The sequence below is a fragment of the Melozone crissalis genome, unplaced genomic scaffold, assembly GCF_028551555.1.
Source record: "Melozone crissalis strain CALT ecotype California unplaced genomic scaffold, PUWL_Pcris_2 ptg000014l_1, whole genome shotgun sequence".
Classification (NCBI taxonomy): domain Eukaryota; kingdom Metazoa; phylum Chordata; class Aves; order Passeriformes; family Passerellidae; genus Melozone; species Melozone crissalis.
The window spans coordinates 14,472,857-14,499,006 of record NW_026535792.1 but is presented as its reverse complement, the minus strand read 5'-3'; the positions used below and the strand labels follow the sequence as shown (position 1 = coordinate 14,499,006).

The 26,150-nt window shown below is 40.5% G+C and overlaps 1 protein-coding gene across 1 annotated transcript in view; it reads left to right on the top strand.

Annotated features, from left to right (window-relative positions):
* Positions 1–26,150, top strand: part of THSD4 (thrombospondin type 1 domain containing 4) — a 213,842-nt gene that overhangs the window by 21,373 nt on the left and 166,319 nt on the right. Inside the window, exons 4-5 of the mRNA XM_054272475.1 lie at positions 5,371–5,782; positions 25,109–25,211. Coding sequence (XP_054128450.1) covers positions 5,371–5,782; positions 25,109–25,211 — 515 coding nt within the window. The remainder of the gene's footprint in view (positions 1–5,370; positions 5,783–25,108; positions 25,212–26,150) is intronic.

Below are 26,150 nucleotides of genomic sequence, written 5' to 3'. Positions count from 1 at the left end.
GGAAGATAGAGAGAGAAGGATTGGATCCCTTGGTAAGGATAAGTTTTCCAGAAAGATCTAAGAGCAGGAATGGTAATCAAACAATTCGTGTTGGTAGCACCTGGGGGATTTGAAGCCATGTGAGGAAGGTGTTTCTTTTCCTTCTGAATAAAATTCTGGACAGGATCTAGTGGCAATAATGCTCAAATGAGGTGTTTCCTCACAAAATGAGAAGCTAGTTGGGATGGCTCAGGCCTCACACCTCTCATTGGGGTATTAATCCCCATGACATGCTCTATAGGTCTTGTTATTACCAAATCAGTATCAGTTCTCATTATGCTGCTGCAAGCATGCTTTGAGTGGGATTACCAGAAATAACCCCCTAAGACAGTACTATAATTGCAAACCACCTAAGCAAGCTTATTCTTAATACTGAACATTTCATCCCTTTCTGAGCTGGGCTCACTGAGGGAGGGGACGTGAGAACCCTGCTGCTCTTTAGTCAGGTACCACTGAATTATTGCCCATCAGTGAGGGCTAGAAACAGCCAAACTTCCCATAAGGAGGGAAGGCATCTCAGCAGAGTTATGAGGGTACTTGCATTGAATTTCTGCTGGTTTACCTGCCAACTGCATGGTTGCATTATTCAATCAAATCTTAAAGAAGAAGAATTGCCTGGGATCAGAGGTATTATTGAAAAAGAGGATTGAAGTATTTGGGTTTGAATTTTGAAATCCTATCTCAGTGTTGAAAGTCACATAAATGAGGTTATACAGCACTTGCTGAGAGATCAGTAAAAGCAAACATACTAAATTATTGTACTGGGCATATTGCAGCTATACTGAACTGGGGTATCAGTGCTGATCTCTGAGGATGGAAAATTTCATTTAAGATAGTTTACATCCCATTAATTAAACCTGTTCCCAAGAGACAGTTTATTTAGTGACCTTATTGTTTAATTTTCATGTCTCAGAAAAATGTAAATATCTTTTCCCCCTACTTTGATATAGAAATGAGAGTTTTTGTGGTGTAATGTGGTATAATCCATTCTTCTTCAGAAGAAACACTTTTTAGACATTGTTGGTGCTCTGTGAATTCTAGCAGTTGAATTTTTTAGGAAAAATAGGCTCCCAATGATTTTGATACTCTTATGTATGTGTGATACATGGGAAACAGTGCGTATCCACAAATTATGGTGTGGTTACCAGAGTTACCATGAATGTAAAAAAGGCAATTAGTTCCCATTTTAGTTCATGAAAATGCCAATAGTGAGATGCAGTAACAGCCTGCCCTGTTGAGCTGCCCTGCAGTGTGATGGTGAAGGGAAGGGAACAACGTGCTGAGTGTAGCACAGGGAAGGGAACAATGTGCTGGAGAGTGGCACAGGTTGGTGTTGTGAAGGGAAGAACGTGCTGGAGAGTGGCACAGGTCGGTGCTGTTGGCCCCACTTTGCAGTGATGCTCTCTGAGAGGGCTGCCTGAGCTTTTGAGAGCAAACATTTCAGAGATCTCTTCTCACTGCTGTAAGGCCAGTTTCTAGATCAGTGAGCAGACAGGCATGCATTTTGTAACGTGAAACAGTCAAAGGGCTCCCTTCTCTCATTCATTCATGTTTAAGTGATTTTCTCCGGATTGATTTGGAGCTGGTGCAAAGGTGAGTACGTGGAATGCAGAGCAGCACAGGCTGTGCTGCCGTGGGAGTGGCAGTGCAGGGTGGCTTTTGATGGGAATCAGCCTGACTGCTGGGAGCTCTCCTTCCTGAGTAGATGGAAATCTGTTCCCAGACTCAGTAGATCAGTCATTTTGCTAACTATGATTCCTGTCAAAGAATGTGCTAAAACACTGTGAGGTATAAACTCACTAACAGTTATGAACAGTATAAGACAGTTTATTTTGTGACTTAAGGGGGGAAAAAATTTATGGTGGAATTTTTTTAAAGCATACCTTGTTAACTGTCTGCCTAATAATATATAAAGTATGAAAGAAAATTAAAAGCAGTAGGAGGGCAGGAAAGTAAATGATTGCCTTGGACAATTGTAGGCCAGTCACAGTTTTGAATTATGGAGGAAATGCCATGGATTAAATGTGCATGTCTGAAATTATTTTAAGAACATTATCTAGTAATAAAAAAGGTAATAAAAAAAAGTACATTAAAAATATATGCCCAGAGTGATCCTGTTAACAGAAACTTACAGAATTAGGACCAGGTTTTTTCCAATTTGACATTTTGTGTCTCCAAGGACTTTTCCATCTCCCTTTTTTTTCTTTCCTTAATTACATTTTAAATATTTGAATAATATTTCAATAGCTTCATTGCTGACAGGAATAGCTAATAAGTCACTTTCAGTTCTTCAGAAAAAGAATCAAGGCAACTCTGTACTAAATACTCCAACTGTGAGTAGATGAGTAGTGTCCTTTGAAACCTGTCAATTAATGACAGTAATGTAGTGCTGCAAAACAGATATTTTGCTATGATCTCAAGTATTAGGCTAAATATTGGCATACTTCTCCACAGAAATAGATTTAATTAATGTATGTAATTGATACCAGTTATAGACAATTTTGCCCACTGAAAAGCAGTTCTGTTTAAAACAATGATGAGTAGAATGGCTTAAATTTAAACCAAAAAGCTTTGATAGGGATCTAAGGGGACTCAGCTCCTTTAGAAGTAATTTTCTAACCAAAGTCAAAGAACTGCCGTTTTGGAGCATTTTTTAAAATGGAAATTAAGAACAGCAACACCAAAGCACAAATCAGTATAGTTCAAAGGACTTCTACAGTGATAAATAATGTGGGCTATTTTTTGGGAAATAAAGTATAAATAACATTTGTAACCTGTCTTCTCTCTTTTCTTCCACTTTCATCTTGCACATGAAACCTCTGTTTCTGCTGATAGATCAGTGTTAAGTTCAGCTTCAGTAGGTGCTGGCTCTGGGCTGTTGCTGTGCTGATAGGGCACAAGCACAGCCAGCAACACTTCAGAGAATGGATTATGGGCAGCTGCTGGATTCCCAGTGAGGAGAACCTGCAAGAACCTGGAGAATGCTGAGCCCTGGGCACCCAGAAATGCAGCTGGAGCAGACTCACTGAGGACAGGGGTTTCCTTAGCATGTTAGAGGACTTTAATGTTCATTCCAGGACAGGACTCTTGGTAAAGGAAGCCTTTGAAGATTTTGAAAAAAGCTTCAAACTTGACCAAATGCTACACAAAATTAAAATAAAGGTCTAGGTGTTGTTTTTACTCTCTCTGAGAATCTGGAGGCTGAAGGTTGTTACCTTTCCAAAACATTACATTATTTCTTCAGAAGCAGTGAAAGGTTGTGAATTGAAAATGAGATCAATCAGAAGCTTCTTTGGGTTCATTCTAAGGAAACTTTCCAGCAGTTGTACAACAAGTCTTCCTTGTTGTCATAAATGAGTGGTTTTGCTAATGTTCACCCTTGCAGTTTTTCATTTACAAGAGAAGTACTTTGATACTAGGAGATAAGATAAATGAAATGCTGAAAAGCTCATGGAAATACATTCTTTATTCTGCCTGACCTCAGAAGAGAAAGAAAACGAGTTGTGCTTCAGCTGGAAGTAAGCCAGGGAACTTTCATTTAGAGGCAGTGGGAGAAATGTAAGGAGAGAGGAAGTGATGGAAAAAGGGAAAAAATGAAAAAGGTATGTTGGAGAAAGGCTGTGTAAAGAGCACTTAAGAGAAGAGGTGGAGGCCCAGGAAATTTGCAATCTTACCTGTGTATTTTAAAGACACTGTATATCCTTAGTTCAAAGAGGGTTTCTATTCAGTATAAATAACCAGCCCACCAGCTCTGAAAGTGCTTCAGTCTTGAAGACCACTTGAGGTTCAAAGCACTGTTCTTAGCATGAAGGCTGTGAGGCAGTGATAATGCACTGATTTGCCAAGGCACACGTTTGCTTATGGCTAAAATTAGAAAAAGCTATGGCAACCAGATTCCTTTTTGACACTGCAAATGTGCTAAGAGGGGCCAGTTTGTATTATTCACAGCTGACATAGTCTCAGCATGAGAGAAATTGTTAGAAGTTACAACAGTAAAAATGCTACATCATCATCATGATGTTTGCTACAACTCTTACATTAACAGCACAAAACCTGATTTTCTTACTTGTCTGGGCAAATGTATTATTTGAAATAAAGAATATATTTAGGTTGGTTGAAGTTGAAAGGGACTCATCATTTTTGTTATCAAAGTGCTAAAGAGATTTGTCTGAGCAATCAAAGAGGTGTATGTGTATATGAGAATTTTGCCCAAAGAAAGGAGATTGTCAGGCCTGTGTTAAACAGCTGTTCTGCCTCTGCTGGAGATGAACACAGTAGATCAGAGATGGCTGCTGGCTGTGGGCTGACATGAATTACATAATGCTTTTCTACAAATATTTCTCTGTTAGCAGTAATTTACCTTTAGATTGTACCTCCATTCTTGGTGGCATTTTTCCCCCTTTTTGTCCTAGTTGGCTGCAGATATTCTTGAGTACTTTCTTTCCTCTTATTCTGTCTTGCTCTTCTTCTAGCCTAGGGAGCAACAGAAAAACTAATTTTGTGTAATCTCACTCTTGTTTAGGTCTGGCTAAGTAGGACAAGGCTTAAGGGTTCTGTTTCTTTCCTCTCCTGTATAGTTATGGGAAGCTTTTCTTTCCCTCCCTTAATACCAAACCCATTATACTGCTCTCTGTGCTGTAACTACCAAAAGCTTCCCTCAACAATGACTGTCATGGTCACAGACAGATTAACAGGGATGAACACTTCAAGAGTGCTGGTTGCTTATCTGCCAGGGCAAATCAGCACTCTGGTTCACACATCTTGACTGAGCAAGATTGATTAAAAGCCCCAAGTGGCCATAAGGCTGGGATGGGAGGTAAATGACTTTCAGGGTTCCCAGCTAGCAGGAGTCCTGGGAGAATATAAGACTTGGGAAGAAAACAAACCCAAATAAAAACAAACCCAAAGAAAGGTCCCTTTGATCTGGTGGCTGTCTGACATCTGTAGCACTTCTGTTTCTAGAAAATAAGTATGTCAATTTATAATCTCTGGTTTTCACTGAGTTCAAGTCAGTTTTGCATATATATTAAAAACATAAATGTATTTTATGTACAGAAGGAAAATTCTTCTTCTTTAATGGTGTCTCCCTTCCTGAGCTGCAAATGTCACCAAGAATAGCTGTATTTATTCATTGCTCTGAACTGGAAGAAATGGTTTTTGCCAACTTACGTGTCAGACTGCAGTGTTAGGATCAAGGTCTTCTGAGATTCCTAATAGATCAAGCTTGACTACATCTTGGTCATATTTATGATAAGTCCTGTAAATACCTAGCTGCTCCTTCGCTTATGGAGTCAGTAACTGTTTTCTCTCTCTGTCTCTCTCTGTTTTTAGAAGCAGAAACAGAAATCCCATTGGTCCAGGGAAGTATGGCTATGGGAAGGTGCCATACATTTTACCTTTACAAACTGACACTGGCCAGCAGCCCCAGAAGCTGCGGCGGCAGCGCCAATCGTCCAGGAGCCACCTGTTCCAGCAGAGCCCGAGCCTCCTGAGCCCCTACAGCCAGGCTGCTGCTCCCTCCCTGCAGCATGGCAGCCTCTACCAGGAGCCAGGGGGGCCTCAGGCAGGGCACCAAGTCCTGGGGCCCTCGGTGTATCAGTCCCCTTCGTTCCCCGTGTCTCAGAGCCTGTTCCACGGCGGTGACTCCAGCCCTCAGGCCCTGCAGGGCCAGCCCCAGCCCCAGAGGGCTGCGGCCATCGTCTGCATTGGTGCCTACAAGCAATACAAACTCTGCAACACAAATGTAAGTCTGCTTTTCCTGTGTTTCGTGTGTTTGACAGCTGTTGGTTTTCCCTAGTATGCAAAATGTTCACCTAATCATCGAGTTAGGTTGAATTTTTTAAAAAATTAATTTAATGATTATTTTTGTGAACTTATTGTAGGGAATACTGAAAATAGATCTGTAATATTACAGTTACCTAATACTGTAGCTTCAAGGGCTTTAATCAGTCACTTCATCTACCGATATGTACAGTTCTAATTTGATGAAACCCAGGAGCATGAAGGAATTTGAGATAAGTATAATAATTGAGAGAGGGACAAACATGGTCTGAACAATGTCAGAGAATACAATAATGGTGGGAAATTTTAGTTGTAATTGTGGTGAAGGGACAAGGGAATGAATTTAGTGTAAATTTTCCACTTTCATTCAGTGTTGTGATGTTATTTTGTTTTCTGTGTGAAGAATTACCATTTTAATGGTAATTCTTAAGTGTGTGATTCACAGTGGTGAGGAGTGGAGTGTGTTGGGTTTGCATGGCCAGGTTTTGGTAGAAGGGAGGGGTGGAGGGAGTGCAGGTGTGGCAGAGAAGCTGCCAGAAGCTTCCCCCATGTCCAACAGGGAATCCAATGCCAGCCAGCTCCAGGATGGAGCCACTGCTGGCCAAGGCCATCACAGGATGTCAGTACCATCCCTGTGATCCTGTGTTCTGAAGGGAAAAAGCTGTTGTGCAGGTGTGAGGAGAGCCACAGGAGAGCAGAGTGAGAATGTGTGAGAGGAACAGCCCTGCAGAGGCCAAGGTCAGTGGACAAGGAGGGGCAGGAGGTGCTCCAGGCCCTGGAGCTGAGATTCCCCTGCAGCCCGTGGGGCAGCCCATGGTGCAGCTGCCCTGGGCCTGCAGCCCATGGAGGGCTCTGGAGCAGGGGTGCCCTGAGGAAGCTGTCACACCATGGAATGGCCCTGCTGGAGTAGGTCCTGCCAGGAACCTGCAGCTCCATGGACAGAGAGGGGCCCACACTGGAGCAGGTTTGGTGGCAGGACTTGTGACCCTGTGGGGACACACAGAGGAGCAGTGAATGAAGAGCTGTAGCCCATGGAGGAGTTTGTGGAGACCTGTGTCACATGGGAGGGACCCCGTGCTGCAGCAGGGGAAGGACTCTTATCCTTGAGCAGCAGCAGAAACAACCTGTAATGAACTGACCATAACCCCTGTGCTGAACTCACCATAACCCCCATTTTGTCTCCCTACACCACTGAGGGAAAAAGGTAGAGGTGTGAAAAAGGGAGGGCTAGGTGGAAGGTGTTTTTAAGACTTGTTTTGCGTCATGCTCTGATTTTGATTGGTAATAAATTCAATTTCCCTAAGTCAGGTTTGTTCTGCCCATGACAGTAATGGGTGTGTAATCTCTCCTGATCTTTATCTCAACCCATTAACCCTTTGTTATATTTTCCATTCCTTGTTCAGTTGTGTTGGGGGGTGATAGAGTGGCTTTAGTGGGTACCTGTCACCCAGCCAGGGTGAAACCACCACCATCACTGACAAGCCTAATGTTTTTCCATGAAAGAAACTGAGAAATGGAGTTTGGATAGGCCACGTTATGAAGGCTGTCTGCTTCTCAGTCCCATAAGATGAGGTTATCCCTTTGTGAGTGCTAGTCATGTTCTAAACAGCATTTAGAGACAGCTCCCAGTAGCCTGGACCACTCCAGTACTTTCCATGGTGCTCTGTGCATTCTGATTCAGATGATACTTTTACCAGCATTCAGTTGTATGTGCTTTGATTTTTAACTTCCTAATTTATTGGAGGGAAAATCTGTTCTGTGTTAATTTTTAAATAAAACTTAATCTGTTATTATTTGGTTCAGAATGTTTTTCTGGGTGTAGCTCCATGCTCCGGGCAGTCTCCCATTGTATGTGGGAGGCAAGTGAGGTTTTGTTCTTTGTCCCCATTAGTGGTTTTCATCCTGCTAAAATTTCCAGTTTCTGCTGGGCCCTTTTAGTATTTCCCAAAGTATGTGTTCCTAATATGTTCTTCTTATTTATCCTGCTAATCTTAGTGTTGCAAAGATGCAGAAGTCTGTATTTGGATATTAGAAGCAGAATATTCAGGGGAGATTTGTATAAGTTAATGTGACAGGCCAAATTTTTTTGGATGAGTGAACATCTGATTCTTCTGCCTCCTAGAAATCCTGATTTGTTTAGTGGAACCTGCATAGTAGAACATGTAACAATTGAATATAGGATAACAAAAACACAACCTAAACAAATCAGATGAGTTCCTTTTTGCTTCTTAGTTATGACTCCTGCTTTATTTCTGAATAGAGTCCATTGATTGAGACTGGAGCAGTTGATTGAAAAGACCTAATGTCAAGAAAGCTTTAGTGTATTTGTCTGGAATGGAAAACATGAACGGCTAATTTGAGCCTCTGAGAATAGTCTCTGGGACAAATTCCTCTTTCCAAAAACACTTTCTGTTTTTTGAAGGAAATGGGAAATGACCTTAGTGCATGGGCATTAATTTGGAAAGTTTCCTGAGCTAAATTTGCTTACTGTGTCCAAGCGATACATAAATGTCCCAGTCTTTATTTCATCCCTCACACATCAGTGCACAAAGTTGGACAGTATTCTGCCTGACTTAATGTGACAAAATTGTTTCCAGGAAAAGGTCTTTTAAGAGGGCAAGGGGTAAGAGATGAGGAAGTTAGAAATGAGGTGGAAGAAAGAAGCAATCTGAGATTGCCAAGGTATGGACAAGGAAGGTTTGTGGAAAGCGTTTGCTGAGAATGGCAAAAGGGCAGCAGAGTAGAGGGCTTGTGAGTGGGACAGTGGCTGGACAGGTCAGCATGGTGAGTGCTTTGGCCATTGGCAGATTTCTTTTGATAGAAGAGAACAGGAGTGAAAATGTTTTCATGTTAGTTTTAGAATCTGCTATTTAAGCAGAAGAATTCAACAGATGAAGAGGAAACATAGATGAGCGCACTGCTGCTGCCTCTTTGCTGTTGTTGCTTGTATAAATACAATTATAAAGAAATCTGTAATACAGGAGACTTGATAGCAAAGAGAAATTGTAGCTGAAGTAGTTTCTCCTAGGCATGGAACTCTACATAATTATGTTCTTTATTTAGTAGTGTTTCTGTTAGCCTTGGAGAGGCTGTAATTGCTATTCAGGGTTATTTTGCTCCCCAGAATGTGGTAATTAATGTAATTATAAAAAAGAAGTTGCTAAGAACAGTTTTAGTGTAAGGCCAGGATGAGAACCAAACAAGGCTGATAGTGTTTCACTTTGTTTGCTTGTTCTTCCTGATTAAATGCTTCTGCACGCGGGCTTTAATTTAATTTATCCGCAGCGACATGTACCACTGGTCTTGCCAGCAAGCAGAGAACAGTATATTTTTATTTCTTTCTTTTCTTTGATTCTTCCTGGAGCATACCAAAACTGAAAATCTCATTTATTTGAAGTATTCTGTTAACCCTTATCCTGGTGTTTGGCCACTCCCTCTACAGTTTCTCCTGAGGGCAACTAATTAATAACAAATTAAGTTAATCTGCCTTGGTCCATTAGGTCATTTCCTCATTATTGTACATTTATTGTTTTTTCATTGATAGCTGAACTCATTTCACATGACTGACAGATTGATTCATTAAAGGTAAACTCGTGAGGTTTGGTTAGGGAGAGCCTGGGAAGTGCTTGTATTTGTTCAAGTGTTCCTGCAGGTCATTAAACCTATTTTCTTATTATATAAGTGGCTTCCCCTGTTCAGCACCTTGCATGCAACCTCACCTCAGAACACACAGCTGCCTGTCACACTCTTTGGCAGGAAATAGGCAGCAAACATCTCTCCTTACTTCACAAACAGCTCTGGCTGATCTAACTGAAACCATAAGCTACCTGCAATATAATAGGATTCTTCCAATGTGGTCTCAGTTCCTTCAGAAATAGGGAAGTGGTGAGTAAATCTCCCTTATTTCTGTCTGCATTAAAGGAGAAGGAATTATTTGCATGTGTGGTTGAAGTAGAATTTGAATTCAACCTTCTTTGTGTGGTTTGTCACCAGAACAAAGGAAGCAACTCAAATGGAACATTTATTTACTGAGCACTTTCTGTAATTAATTGTCTCGAGCATTGCCAAGGCACTAGCTCTTCATGAGTGCTTGAACGTGTGAGAATATATTTGTAAACCAACTCCAGGCTGCAGGTCTCCTGGACAGGGTACACAAGGAGGCTTTCAGGCTTCTGGATATTCCAGACTGCTTAAGGGAGGTTCCTAACAGTGGGTACACAACTGATGCCCTTTATTATTTCCCAGTACCACTTGTTATACCTTTTTTCTCACATGCATAACACCTGTGTGCCCTTTTACTCTTTTGTTGTTGGTCAGTACACATCAGCATTCCAGGCTTCTTCTTCAAATCTGTTCATCTGCCTTACACAGCTGCACCCCATCAGGGATCAGCCACAGTCCCATTCCTATTCTCCCACAATCTGTTGTCTACAGTTTCTGCATGAAGAGTGATACTAAATAGATGTAAAATTAGCTATGGCTTGAGGTGTGACTTTTTGGCCAAATTCATATAGGACTTTGGAACAGTCAAAGTAAAATGTATGAAAGAGTAACTCCTGAGGGCTCAGTGAAATATTTATGGATGAAGTTTTGCTGAGCAGGTCCAGTTCCATTCCCAGTTGCTTGATTGCCACTGGTTCATGTGCATTACTGTCATGTCTCCTGTTACACTGTGCTGTTTTTATCAGTATTTGATGTGACTGGTGTTTACCAAGAAGCCAATTGTGTTGTGGAGAAGTGTCTAGGTAGGATCAGAAGACAATGACTGCTTTTACTTTCTTGGCTGCCTCTCCAGCTGTGCCTGCTATTAATGTGGTAGCAAAGCTATGGAAAAGCTGGCTTTTGGTTCTGAGTAAGAGTCCTCTGCTGGATCTGTGCTCCTGCATGCAGAGCTTTTGAGAATGGCACCTGAGCAGGGAATAGGAAATACCTGAAAAGACAATTTTGGAAATGGAAAGAGGTTTTACAGTAGCAGAGATGAGGTGAGGTAAAAGACTCAGGATCAATCCTCAGCTCTATCAAGATGGGACAAATTAAAATATTTGATTTTCCGAAGAGTCTTACTGATTATAATGATGCTGAGTTACAGCTGTGCCACTGAAAGGCTTTTTTTGGATGCAGAACTCTAATTAAATAGAATTACAATGTTCTGCAGGAATGTGTTGAGTCCATTAAACAGTGATGTGCTTTTCTGTCACCTAAGGATATAGGTAGGCATTGGCAGGGTCCCCTGGCACCTGGGATCTTGGGCCATCCACCAGCTCACTGGTGTTCTGCCCAAGCAGTTTTGAAAATTTTCCACTCTATAGAAACTGAAACATTTCCAATGCTTTAAGTTTTAGCTAAGGTCGAAATGGAAATGTTTAATTTTGTATGGAACAGAAAATATAATTCCCAGACAAGTCTTTTCAGAATTGATATGGGGTGCTGCAAATGTGCACTCTTTAATGTAGTTGGGATGCTCACCCATTGAGGTGAAGACTAACAAAAGCCTATGTATTTCTTGGGTGAACTTTTTTTTTAAAGACTGAAAAGCCCCTTGTTATTCCCAAGGAGTTACTGTAGGGTTTATTTATTCTCCTTTTGAGATTTGTATAGAGTAGGTGTTTGACATAAGTGGCAAAGTGGGGTTAAGATGACATATCTTTTCCTGAGGAAATTGAAACTTGACTTTATGTGAGGAATTTTCCATGCAAACACTGTGGGATTGTAGGTGTAGGTTTGGTAGTCTGACATTCTGTGGGTGTATAGGAAACTTATTGAAAGCTTGCATTACTTTGGGCTGTACTGTCCTTCCTCTTGAATGTTTTGCTGTTTGCAGCAGAGGTGTGTAAATTATTAATTCAGAATGATTTGTCACCAGTACAGGCTGAACTTACCAGAGGCTGGCACAGAGATATTGCTTGTAAAGGGTCTCATGTAGTTTGATCAGTTGTCATTTGTGTGCAAAAGTCACAGAGAGACATCTTTGATGGAACTCTTGGACCACACTTGTTCCCTCTGTATCTCTGCACTGTGGTTATGTGACATCCCCTTCAACATCTGAGAACCCTGCATTAGAAAGTCTTTTGTATGATGACATTCTTATTAGAGCTTAAATAATTATGGGAAACTGTTTGCCATAAGTCACCAGGAAAAGTATGTCAGGGTAACTTTTAAAGCTCTCTCCAAGGGTTTTATTGTGCAAGTGTGCTTTGTAGTTGTGGCAGTAACACAGAGTTGGCTGTTTTACATAAACTCATTATTACTAGGTTGATTACTTACTAATGTAGTAAAATGTTCATAGTAAGTCCCAAATCACACAGTTCAGAAAACCTTGATGTCTAGAGGCTTGTTGGTTTTAATTGAAAATTGGATTACTTAGTTGGATCAATAAATCTAAGCCATTTTAAGCATCTAGGAGTCCAGGAGTCATGCCCTGTTGTGACAAACTATGAAAGCACAGACCAAAAGGAGAAAGTGCAGGTTAAAATTTGGTAATGTATACATGGCTATAGCCAGGTCCTGTATTCTCCAGGTCAGGGAGGAGTCACCACTGGGATTCTGTAACATTCTTACGGATGAGATCTTTGACTTTATTCAAGGGCAGTGAGATATAAATAAAATACAGTTGAGCTTAGAATAGAATAAACACCTTAAGACCATAAAACAGAAATATTCCACTGGAAAGCAAAGGTTGAGATTATGTATCAGTGATAAAAAAATCTACTAAATGTGTTAGAGTTAGCCAGTTCAAACATTCAGTGTCATTGATATGCTTGGGGTTTAGCTTGAACACTCAGGGAGCTGGATTTTCCATGGACTCTGTCAACTTCCCAATATGTATTTTCTTAATTTTTAATGCATAAGAGTAGTTCAGAAGCTATGGTTAACAGTAGTACTTCAGTATTTCATGGTACTGCAGGATGCATTGAGCTGCCTGTTTCTTCTTCTTTGAGGTTTATTTTGAAGGTCTGAGCCTGTTGCATGATGTAGCTGGAGAAGTCTGCCTCAAGTGGAGTGAATTTGTGTCTGTGAATAGCTGAAGATTCAGACTCACTTTTGTGTAATGGCAGTGTGACATAAAAATGTGAAAAATTCATCTAAGTGCCTCAAAATCAAAATATAAATCAGTTGCCTAAAGCTCTTCTTTCCTAACTTCCTGGTGAGCTTTGAATGGGAGGTTTCATGTAGCAGTTGGAATTGTCTGAGAAGTTACCTTGCTAATTCTTAGAATAAATGGAATACATGTGTCTTGGAGAAGAGGAAAGAGGAAAAAGATCCACAGTTATTCCATCACTTCATCAGTTATGAATAGCAGCATTAGCACTTAAAATCCTGTGGAGTGATTTGGAAACTTCATTGGGATGCTTGTTGAAATGGAATAGGGGTTTTTGTTCTGCAGTAGAACAGGACTCAGGGTGATTTAGGTTGCCTGGTTATCATTCAGGTGTAACTTCTGTGCCAAGTTTTAAAGAGGAAGCTCATCAATGAAAATTGGGACTTCTGAGTTGTAACCAGATGGTTGCATTCCTGATACATCTGTAGTTTTGTTTAACAGTGCATTGTAAATTTGAGTAGTGTCATTTATCAATATAGGCAAGTGTTGTGGGAGAGATTTGAAGGCATTCCAGCTTGTCTTTTGTTTCTTCTTGTCAATTCATATTGACAAAAGTGTTTGTCTGAAATTCTGGTGTGGAATTTTTCAATACTCACATAATTTGAACAAGAAATTTGCTTTTTATTCATATGTCAGTTTAATTGTATCCAAGTTTTCAAAGCAGTGGAGGCTGCAAATGTCATGATTAATTTACAAAAAACTTTTGAATGCTGTTTTGATGAATATTTGTTAACTATTCCCATTAATTTCAGGTATAAAAACATGGTCTGTCAGATGTCAGTGTCTGCTTGGCACATGAAAAGAGTAGCTTTTTCCTGGTATTTTTAAGAGATTAGTTCAGTTATTGTTGATATCAGTGCATAAGTTTAAGACGTTTTCAGGCCAGACAGCAGGAAAAGAACATACATTACATGAATACAGGAACTTGCAGTGAAGCTACCACCAGTACAGTCCCAGTCCTCTCTTGTACTGACCAAGGTGAGTAGAGGAAGAAGGAAGTGCAGGAGAAGATGCCAAAGTTAAGCTATGTGTACTGAAAAAACTGTCTGTTAGTGGTGCTGTCAAGTTTTTAGTTTTAGTTTTGTGGGTTTTGGGGAAAGGGGGGATGTTGGTTATTTTTTTATTGTGTTTTATTTTGGTATGGTTTTTTGTTTGGTTGGTGTTTGTTTGTTTTGGATTTTTTTGGTATCTAATTTTAGAATTTTTAAGCAGCGCTTGGAAAGAGCAAATTGCCAAAATTTGTGCAGAAAGTTAGGAAATACAAATGTCAAATTATGTCTAGCAAGCATGTGTTGCTTTGCCTAACCACAGACTAGGGATGAAGTCCAAAGCCTCTCCCCCAGAAGTGCTCTGAAAGAAACCTGGCACTGCAAGCCCTGCAGTGCCCAGAGCAGGTAAACAAACCTTTGCATATGATACATTAAGAGCCAAGTGCTTACAGAACAATGCAAACCCCAGAAATAATTGAAACTGTGGTGAGATTAAAAAATCACAACAAAACCCAAACCAGTCTGGTGTGCTCTGTCTCATCTGCTTCATCAGTTGTGGTGTCTGTCCAGATGTAACACAGGCAGCACATTGCACATGTAGAGACATAAAAGTGTAATTAGTGAAACAGAACTTCTTTCTAGTGATAACTTGGTGAGGCTCTTTATCTTCAAACTCTTGACTTACATTGATGGAAAAACCAATCCTGTGTTGGTTATATGTGTCAAGCAGTGTTGGAGGGTCTGGGTGATCTGTAGGGGAAGAGGCCAGGGAAACATCCCCTGCCACATTCTGCAAACCAGCTTTGGCCTTTGGCTGCAGCATTCAGTAAGTTGCCAGCCAACCCACATACTGCTTTTCCTGAATTTCTGTTTGTATTTTCATTTGTTAGAGACAGCAAGGAATGCTGGTGGTCTTGATGGCTTTTTTGAGACCTCAGTTTGGGTGACTTTCTGAGGACAGTTTTTTTGGATGACGTGAGGTTTTAGTTTGAGCAGCAAAATGCCATTAGAAGGACAAAGTTAAACCTTTGCTCAAACCTGCAGAGGTTTAGAGCTTTCAGAACTGGAGTTTTGTGAGCAATCCTCTGGTAACTCTTGTGTTAAGAAAACTATTTAATTACTTGATAATGTAAATTTTACCCCAAGGTCCCTGCATAGATCAAGTGCTTAGTTATGACTGATACACTATTCAATGTTATTCTCTTTTTTATTCAGGCTTTGGCTTCCTGCCTTAAAAATGCTCCTAGCAGAAGGTGAGAAAAAAGGCTTCTCTAAGGACTAGTTGTTGATACTATTACTGCAGTGTTTGCTTTAAAATTCACAAAGCTGCTGTGTGACAGCAAGACCTAAAATGTTGTAAGGAATGGAGCTGCCCTGTGGAAGAATGAGGTTTAAGAGAAGTGTTCCATAATTAGTGCTGCTTGTCAAGTAGTTAGAATTGAATTTTTCTCCATGTTCAGTATCATATTTATCACTTGGCAATAGTCAAAGCAAAATTTGCATTGCCAAAACTGTAATTATGATTTGGCAGCTCATCTGTAAAACAGGTCCAGAGGTTTTCAGTCAGACCCCAAACCAGAAAGTACATAGTTCACAAATTGGAAAAGGATTGGATTAAGTAATTGCACCATAGGTGACTTTTTTCCCCTCAAAACTGGTAGAGTAGCTGTTCCAGAAACTGCAGACTGTCCTTCATGTTCCTTATTCTGTATGCCCGTTTATACTTGCCAGGTTTTACAGTGAATGGGATAGAGATTATGTAAATAACCCTTCCAGCTAAACATTCCCCAGAGTGAGTCCATTCTGCACACTGAATGAGTCAGAGGTCATATGGGGAACATGGTATGCAATCATGGAATTGAGAGCAGGACCTCACAGGCAGGAAGAGCCAAGTGATACAGTAATTGCATGGACAGCCTCTTCCAGTTTGAGCTACAACATTCTTTTAAGGCCCTGTGACTTACTTTATAGCATTTAAACAAACCAAAAAAGCCTTCAAAAGCAGAATGCCATCATGAGATGCATCAGTATTCACAGAACTCATGAGATCACTGCAGGTGAGGCACTGGCACAGGGAGTTTGCCCTCACAGAGCCGTGGAATGCTTCCCTGGGCTGTGCTTGGGTCTTTCTCACCACAGATGTTCCTGCCCTTTCTGCAGGGACAGCCTATCTCTGCTCCTTCCTCTGCCTGGAGCTGTCCCACTGTATTTTCTCCTCAGTCACACTTCTCACTTCCTTAGTACCTTGTCTCATATTTTTCATCTTTTCTCCCCATCTCTTCTGCCTCCAGTCTCTCCTCTTTCTACTCGGTTCCCCACTTCTTTGCAGTTTCTCCTAGTTTCACTTTCTTCTCAGTACCTTCTTCAGCTGACTTGCTCATCTCTTGAATGTCAGTCCCCACATTTATCTGTTTTTCCAAAGTATTCCATGCATTTTAGGTACAGGCTCAAGTGGTTATTAAGAGCAGAAGAGAGATGTTTTTATTTTCAGTCCTTGCCCTATTACAGACCTCAGGAGCACTTTCCAATAACAGCTGGAAAGCTGCTCAGCCTCTTTGAGCCTCAGGTACGGAGCAGACTTGTGAACAGATTGTTCCTCCAGGTTAGATGCAGAACTTTAACAAGTTTTGATTGGAAGTGTACAAGGAACATTATCAGCATTATTTTTAAAATTCTTGTGGCCTGACTATACTTGAGTGGATTTCCATAGAAAAATCAGAGGGTGTATTCTTGACAAAAAACTGACTTTCCTGGCTGACATAATTTCACTCATTAAAATAGAATGGGCAGTTACATTAGGAAAAAAAAAGTCAGAAATATGGCAGCATGGGAAAAAATAAAACACTTTTTCCTTTTGTTTTCCTTCTGGGATGAAATGCTTCAGTCAAAGAAAGAAAAAGAGACTAAAACAGATAACAGGAGTGGAAAGTTTTAGTCTGAGGGGCTAAAGTTGGACAAACTCATCAGTAAATGGACAGTGCTACCAGCTGCAGCTATATTAAACTGTTCTAAAATAAGACAAATGTATCTGCCAGTTGGTTTGAAGTGCTTTTTTTCTTTTTCTTTGAACTATATGACCTAGGAGGAAAGAATATATCACAGAAACAGTTTAAATGTGTGTTCTATCAGAAACTCATTTTCGATGGAAACATGAACTCTAAAATCTGAATAATGCTGCAGTTTCTGTTTCCAGACTGGGTTCCTGCAAGCTCAGAGTTGTTTTTAAGTTGCATTTACATTGCTCTAAAGGTGTTCACTTTTTGTGGAAAATAAATTGTTCCACATCCTAGATTTTATTTTTTTCTAACAAAAATGAACAAAATAAATTGTCCCAACAGACTTATTTCAAATTCCCCCTGGTTGTAGTAACAGCTGTACATTTGCCTGTATGTTTCTGTCTCATGTAGCACCACACTGACATTTCTGTTGCCTGGCTGTTACTTAGACTAGAGCTCATTCTCTAAAAATATTGTGATTACTGCTGCAGTATGAATTTTTAATTAAAAAGTAGATTATCGTGGTAATACCAATCAGAAATTTCCTTGACCTTTTGGTCCTCCTGCCGGAACCATTCAGGTGGTGCCTCCTCCCACACAACGAGCAGTCATTTAAATGGAATGCATGAAATTGAGTTTCCATTGAAGTTGATTGGGCTTTCATAGAGAAAACTGCTGGAGGATTACTCCTGCCCACTGCTGAAGCTGGTAGAATGAGAGTCACATAAAAACTGCTCCCCAGAAAGAACAGGCAGCTCCAAGAACAATACTCTATAAAAATGTAATAAAATACTACTGCAAACCCTAGAGTAGATGTCATAGCACAGTGGCATAATTTCCTACAAACTATGAGGACTAGATACATCAACTTTGCTTAAAGTCTGTAAACTTTACTAAAGATGGATCAGGCATGAGTTTGTCTCAGGGTCTTTGATAGCTGATATTGGTGGTGCCTTGCAGAGAGGGTTTTGGAGTGGCTGATATTTCTAGTATAAAGAAGGCTATTGCTAGTATAGGAAAGCAACTATTCTTAGTAAATAAACCTCCAATTTTCTGAGAAGGACTCATAAAACATGTTCCATTTTGCAGGTGTATTTGAATAATGTAGCCAGATGAGACAATACAAGATGATGAAGCTGAAAGCTTCCATGTTAAGGCATTCTTCATTTAAACCAGATTGTGTGAAATGGAGGTAGCTTTTCATTGATTTCCCATTCAATGAGGCAACAGCTTGCAGTTTAGGCACCCTGAGCACTGTGTAGTGTTTCTATAAAGAGGTATTTGATTGGAGGGATTCTTGTATCTGTAGCATTTTTTATGGAACATATTTATATAGAAAAGTGATAGCACTGCTGAGAGTGGGAACAGCAGCTGTACAAGGCAGTTATGATTTCTGCTGCAAATGGCAAGCTTTTGATGCTTGCTTGGGAGCATGGAAGGAATATTCTGTGTAAACTCCAATCTCCATACTGAAGTAGCTCTTTGCTCAGGAGCCTGGGTACTAAATGAAATTTGGGACTCTAAAGTAGTAACTATATTTAAAAAAAACCCAACTTTAAAGAGACCAGTCATCTGGTCTTTTGCTGGATCAAAAAAGACTAGCAACAGTCTTCAGTGTGCAGGTGTGAGTTGACATAGGCCTGACTTTCAGGATGTACTTGTGTATTGCTTTACAGCAGATAATGCTCTATTCCAGCATGGTCTGTTTCCAGCATTTGCCTTCCATTTTCTAACTGCTCAACTTCCATCTCATAGAAACCATTTATTGTTTCTCAGAATTTTTTGGTTGGTTGGTTACTTCGTTTTTTTTGGAATAGTATTTGTAAAGTTTCAGTATTAAACATAACTGGAGTATTTTCTTGACACATTTTTGGTATTGCTGAGGAAATGTACTGTTAATTTTCCTATTATAGCTCCTTGATTAGCCCCTCCTAAGGTAGTAGTTCCAAACGTTTCCAGTTGTGCACATTAGGTCATTGGAGATGCTTTGTGTGGGATGGATGAGTGACTAAGATTTTATTTAAAGCCAAAGCTGGACTTGAATCTTTTACAAGTTGCTGTAAATCTGAAATAAAATAAGTTATTTCAGTTTAATCAGAAGGATCTGTCAGTGAGAATTTAAAAAGAAAAAAAGCCACAAACCTGTGAAGTTAAGCAGAAATGCTTCTTTTTCCATCTGTTTGGTTGAGCTTTCTTCCCCATTATTAGACAGACTGCATTTTCAGATGTAAAGTGCTACAGAATGGAAAAAACGTAAAGCAGTAATAGATGCACTTGCCACATTATGCATTAATGCCTTATGTGTCTGATAGATTGCAGCTAATAAAGATCAGATTTGGGTAGCACTTCAAAGACTTTTCTTGTTAAATTCAGAAGGCCGCCTTGTTGCAGAGCTGAAATATTAATGGAACAAAGCATTCTGAAATTGCAGGCTGAGGGGGCAGCAATTCCCTGGCCCATGGCAGTGGCAGGCACAGGTGGCTGGGGCAGGCAGGCTCCCCATGGCTCTGCCAGGGCCCATCTTCCTTGATCCAGACACCAGCTCTGTGCTCCCTGCATGGGATCTGGGTAGAAGTACATTGATTTTGTGTTGTGCACACACCTAAGGTCTTTACCAGCCCTTGAAAGGGGTGAGGGGGAACAGGAAGGCTGCCATGCCCTGTGGCTGCCATGGGTTCTGCATGGCCTGGGGGCTGTGGGTAGTGCAGCACACTGGAGTTTACAGGGGCTGTCATTACTCTGCTTGTCTGCACTGCAGCAGACACCGAGGTGTAAATTCATGGCTTGAGGCAGTGCAGAGTCTGCCAGTACAGGTGCTCCTTCCTCATAAACTTGTGCGGATACCACTGCATTCCCAGATGGAAACTCTCATTGCATGTCAGGCCAGACATTTTCAGAGCACTGTCTGTGGCTGTGCACTGTAACCAGAGCTGGCTAGCACTATTTTTACTGTAGAGCTGTTCTTCACATGCATTTTAAAGTTTCTTGCACATTTTGGTTTTTCAGGAGCATCAGTTCCATTTGAATTGTGTCTGGTATTTTGTGTCACAGATATCTAGACACATTTAATATGCCTTATATACATATTTTTTCCTGGTTGGCAGACAGTCGTCTTTATGTTCTCTTACCATTTTATAAAATTAGAACTTTTGTGGAAATAAGTGTCTCCAGGATTTTAAATAGATCCTTTTTCTCTTTCAGTGTGTGTTCAGCTGAACAAAACTAGGTTGCCTTGATTTGAGGTACTACCTATGTGGGAAGCACAATCCTTGGCTATCAAAGAGAAACAGCTTAACTGGAAAATTAACATTTGAAGGACCATGCATTCCACTTTCTTACATGGACTTGGAACTTCTGTAGGTTTCAGGAGAAACACCAGCAGTTCAGAGCAGAAGTTCAAATTTCACTGCAGATGTGGTGGTTTGTTGTGTAAAGAACTGGAATTTATAGACTATGCATATTGAAGGACACAATGCATTTAAAAGTAAGCTCTGCAAAGGAAAGAACAATTTTCAGATTACTGTTTCAGAAATAAGTATTTAAGTTATTTTTCTTTGGAGGTGTGTTTTTCCTTTGGGATTCCAAAGGATGAATGTGATTCTATAGAACCACTACAGAAATGAAAACAAGAGTACAACTAGATTGTTTGGACTCAATTGAACATGTAGTCTTGCACACAGAGAAAATATTAATTATGAATTATGTCTGAACCTGGAGGATCAAGAAGGGATATGGGGCCTTGGAAAAAGCATTTGCCAGTTACTGTAGGTCATAAGAATGAAGCATTGCCAAAAATCTTAGTCAATGTTTTAATTGCCTGTAGAGGTGGTTTCAGGACCAAATCAGCCCTTTACACATTTCCAGAAGTGTTATCTCAGCACAGCTCTGACACAGCTTTGCTAATGGCAGATGTGAGCCCACAGCTGGCAGACTGATAATTTTCTGGTGTTTTGCCAGCACTTCTTTAATTAAACCAAGTGTCAAGGATTTGTTCAAAAGTGTGCTTTTCAAATGTTAACCAAAAGCTAAACAGCTAGCAGGGTGGTTTCTTTGTTTTAACTGTACTAGCAGGTCATTTTAAGAAAGCTCTAATGGTACATGACAAAGAGAATACAGCGTGTTGCTGTCCCTCAGACTTCCATACCTGCATATTTCAGAAGAAACTGAGGCATAAATAAAGCCACTGTTTCCAAAGTACAAAGTTTCTATCAACAGCAGGCACAGTGCATTTCAAGAAGCTTGGCCTGAGGTCCAGCAAGACAAAGGGACACTTCTAAAACTGACCCTTGAGTGCTGCTGCCTCGTCAGGGCAGTGCTCTGCTGCTGGTGATTTCCTCACGCTCTGAAGGCACAGCAGGAAAAGCTGAGGTGTCCTCTTTGAAACAGCTGAGTGCAAATGCAGCAGGAGCAGCTCTGAGACACCTTTCCCTGTGTGAAAATACCAATATCCAGCACTTTGAAGCACTTTGCTGAGTGCAGCCCCACGTGCTAAATTTACGTCATTGTGTTGTCCAAGCAGCATAGTTGAAGTAGGCGAACGATCATCTAAAAACATACAAAATTATGCATTCTAAATGCTGTATCTGCTTTTATAGTGCACAGCTGAAAAAAACCCTCTCCCAGCAGAGAGTATGTATTTCTAGATAATTTATATCTGCCTCTACATAAAGGAATCTGAGATTCATCTTAGTAGATGTAAAGTATATTTTTTGCTGCTTTGGCCTCCCTAGATCTGGTTTTAAAAGGACTCCCTTAATAACTCCCTCAGTAATCACAGGACAAAGCTTTTGAGGGGAAAAAAATGAAATTCCAGATCTGTCACTAATAAAGCCCTGTATCAAAATCAACATTTTGTTCACCAAAACACTTTTTCAAGTCTCCACCAGGCATCATGATTTTAATGCCTTGATGTTACTGAGGGGAAACCGAGGGAGAATCACACAGTAAGTTAAATAGTACAGCAAAGTTCATTCTAAAAGTCTCTAGGAAATTTTGGAAAGAGATCTGGGCTGTTTAAATCCTAGCAGTCTGGCTTAGCCAGAGAACATTCTTCACCTGCAGCCATGCCAACATGCCTGCTGCTTCCAGCACACTGCCCTTGGCTGGCAGAGCTGTGGGTGGTGCTGCAGCCTCAGGGCTGTGTCCTGGCTGGTGCTGCAGCCCCAGGGCTCTGTCCTGGCCACCTCCAGTTCTCCTGTGGGAGCTGGGAAGCTCATGGTGAACCCTGCAAGGGACAACTGTTAGACACTGGAAATAGGAGCTGCCTTTGGGCTTGCCATCTTCTTATCACAGATGCTTGTTGCTGTATTTTGGGAGTTTTAGTCTAGATATGACAGAAATACTCATTAAATTGAAGTGTAGAAATAGCTTGTACTCTCAGGGAATAAATAAAACATCGGGATCTACAGGAGCCCCTATACTGAAGCTTCACTTTTCATTGTACAGGATAATACTTTTATTTTAGTGGTTTTCTGCCTACAAAAGTGCTGAAAAGCCAGAGAGGCCAAGAGACAGTGCCTGGCACTCTAAGGTCTTCTGAGAAAGGCTGAAGGATTTAATTTTCAGGGAGGTTGAGCTGTAGGCAGCATAAAACTGTCATAGCATTCAGCTGTGCATTAACAATTTAGGTGGGGCTAGTTAATGGTGCATAGATGTTAACTAGGATATACATAGAGTATAATATAACTCTTAAGCCTTGGTGATTCATGGACTGTAGTAATTTTGCCTACTTTTACTTCATAGCTAAAGAGTATTTTAGAAGACATTAAAGATATAAATGAATATAATCTGTATCAAGAACAAAACGAAGTGTTTTGCAGATCAGATTGCTCAGATTTTTCCTCAAAATTTTACATTGCAATTAAACCTTGATGAATGAAATGAAGGAAGGACAACTGAGTTGAGGCTTCTAAAGTAGCAGAGATGTTCTGAGTTAGCCTGTTCTTCTGATTTTTGCTTGATCCACACAGAGTTCAGTGTATTTGTCTGTCTTTGGTCCTCCTTTAAAGCACTGAGGTCTCTGTCTTGTGGGCAATAAGTTTAAAAACAGAAATTGTAGCTACATGAAAAGGATCTTAGAAGGGATGGTGTCACTATTTGTTGGCAACAGCAATGAATATTTTGATATTTTTACTCATACATTGCCTGCAGTTGGTATGAGCAGGGTGTACAGGAAATGGTTTATGAGCCAGAAATACTGGTACACGAGAGCATGAGCTCAAGGGTCAGAAAAGGAAAAACAAGAAGCAACTAAACTTCACAATAGGCTGGTAGAAAACGTGTGCCAAAAAAAAGGGAAAAGCATTCCAGAAAGAAACCCTTGAGGCTGCCTTCTTGGCTGGTACAAACTGATGTTTGTTCTGCTGTAATTTAGTGTAGTGACCTTAATGTATGCCAGCTCAGGTTCTGTCCCTTCACCTTTAGGATATGTGCAATAATTGGTTTCCTGAAAAATACATTTCCTTGCCTGGGATGGTGGTTGTGCTGAATAAGTGTTCTGCATTGCTGTGCCACACACAGAAGGAGCTGTGCTTCAGCTGTGGGAATATAGCTTTGCTTTCTGCATTTGGCACTAGAAAGGCTTTTAGTCCCACCCTTTCAATGTGGTGGTTTGTGGTCCTATTTTCAGGGAAGGCTTTTTGTTTGTTTGTTTTTGGTTTTTTTTGGGTTTTGTGGGGTTTTAATTTTTATTAGAGGGTTTGTTGAAAAAAGCAGTATTTGCCTGTACTTGGAGATCTCAGAAGGGTGGGCGAAGAGGCACAGATGGCTGCTTGGCCAGAAACTGTATTTATTCTAGAAGATTTGTTAGCATGATTTTAGTAGAAGATAAAGTAGTCCATGAACCTTCCCCTGGGCATGTCTTTGGTACAGTTTATAGCCCACTTGCAAACTCTTGACTGTGACATCTCTTTGATCCAGTTACAAGCATCTTCTGAGGGAGATGGTGGATACAAAGCAAGAACTCCTCTGGGACCTCTGATGTGCCTGGCTTCCCCAGCAGACAACCAGTCTTTCCTACTATACAGGCATAAGAGAACTCACTGCAGTTGCAACAAGAGTTGTTCTTAGTGATTCTCTTGTGTTCCCTTTGAAAACACAGTTATTTAGCCATGCTGTTTTCATATAATGTTATCTCCAGCTTTCCATTGATATCTATCATCTAGAAAAAATATTCTGCTGTTCTAGTTGAGTACTTAATGTGAATTCTACTGGTTTTGAATAGTATTTTTAGTAGTAATTTTTATTATCTAAAGGCTATGCAAAAAATTGCATCTGTGCCCAAAGCTTGCCTGTTTTGTCCAGGCATAGAAATTGTTCTAATTAACACTCCCTGCATTTGGTAGAAGCCTTTCTCCCCTTTGTATGTGCCCACACACAGAGTAAACTTCTGCTGTAACTGCAGTGAGGATTCAGGCAGAACAAAGTCATTAAGTATTTAACTTGTATTTGCTTTTGAAATCAACTTCACATGCAAGCAATGCTGCTCTGCCAAAGGTGTGCATTGCAGGTGACCTAAGGGAGGATGCCACTTCCACCTGTAACACCTGCCCTGCCTCAATACCTTTGTGTGCACATGTGCTTGTATAAAAGCAGTTCTTTGTTTGCAAAACTCCTGTACCAAATCCTGAGTTGCAGGAGCTCAGGATCTGAAGGCATGCCTTGAAATGCAAAGTCATGCAGTGACTGTAATAAGCAGCCTGTAGAAATACAAAAGGAAAAGTGGAAATATGGTATGGAAGCATAGGATGAGAATAAGCTGCTTTGGTGAACTTTTAATAAGTTATGGAAGCATGCACATTGAGTGTTTCAACTCTGTTGAATCTGAGCCCAAAACATTAATAATGAAATATGTGAAGCTGTTGTGAAAAGGAAGTAATTCTAATCTAATATTGAATTTATCTTGAAGTGTTGTGCTGTTGCTGAGGAAAATGACAGCTCAATAGAAGCTTTAATTTGTTTTTTTAAATAGAACTGTTGCTCCATTAACTTCACAAAGGAATTTTCTTCAACAGGCACTTTTGATACTGTTACTTAACAGCACAGCTTGTTACCTGTTTTTAAGAGGTCTCCTGATGTTTATATTATTCATCTGGATTAGAATTTTGCAATGCCTTCACTAACCTTCTAAAGTTCATTAATAGGAAGGCAAAAATAACTTTGCTGTTGATTATAATGCTACCTTTTTTTTTTTTTAATCTAAACAGATGTGTCCTGAAAGCAGCAGGAATATTAGAGAGGTACAGTGTGCATCATACAATAACAAGCCATTTATGGGTCGATTTTATGAATGGGAACCTTTTGCAGAAGGTAAGGGAAGACAACTTGGTTTTGCATTATTGTACAGATTGTGTTTTGGAAAGGCAGATGTGATTTTTACTTAGTGAGAGCCATCAGGCAGCTTTGATCCACAGCTGATGTTGCCTATTTTTACAGCTGGACATGAGTCAGTGCAGATGAAGGTAGGTTTATATCTGACACCCAGGTAGATCTGATAATGATTGTTTCTAATGTCTCAGTGCTGCTCTTATCTACTGTGGGCAAAGTGAGGAGTGGCAGAGCTGCACCTCTTTATCTCCAATTGTGAACATTCAGTGTATGCTGTTTCTAGTTAAAGCCACATTTGGCTTTGTGAAAAGGAAGTTTCAGAGCTGTACAACTGTGGCTCTCTGTACCATGCATTCAGGCAGAGCAGGGAGCCAGGTGCCCCAGCAAGCCCGCGGTGAAGGCACATTGTGCAGGCAGCACTGCTTCTAAAGGTGGCCCTGAAGAGTTATGCTGTGTTAGCTTTGATGCAGCCCTCTTCAAACCCCAGCTGAGAAGACCCAGCCAGTGCTGAGGCAGCTCAGCCCATCTCCCTCTCCTTGCTTCCTGCACAGCAGCTTTGACTCATTCCATCTTTTGCCAAGAAGGATGAATCAGGGGATCTAGAACATGCCATGATAATTTCTTTTTCCCTCTCCTGCATAGCACAGCTTGCTCCTAATGTTTATACTGGATCAAGAAGGGCAATTAAACTGTAATTCACAGCACTGTCTTGCTGGTGTGTTAACTGTGATTATTGTTGTTTTTAAAAAATACACATATTTTTATTTCTCCCTTGTTCAGATTGGTGCAGGTGCATTTCTAACCCATTTTATCTGCTGCTGCTCCAACAGAAACTTTTGTCTTTATTAAAAAAGTCATATTTGAAGGACTATAAACCCTATGAATGTAGAGTATTTAATGAAAAAACCTAGTTTGTGTGTG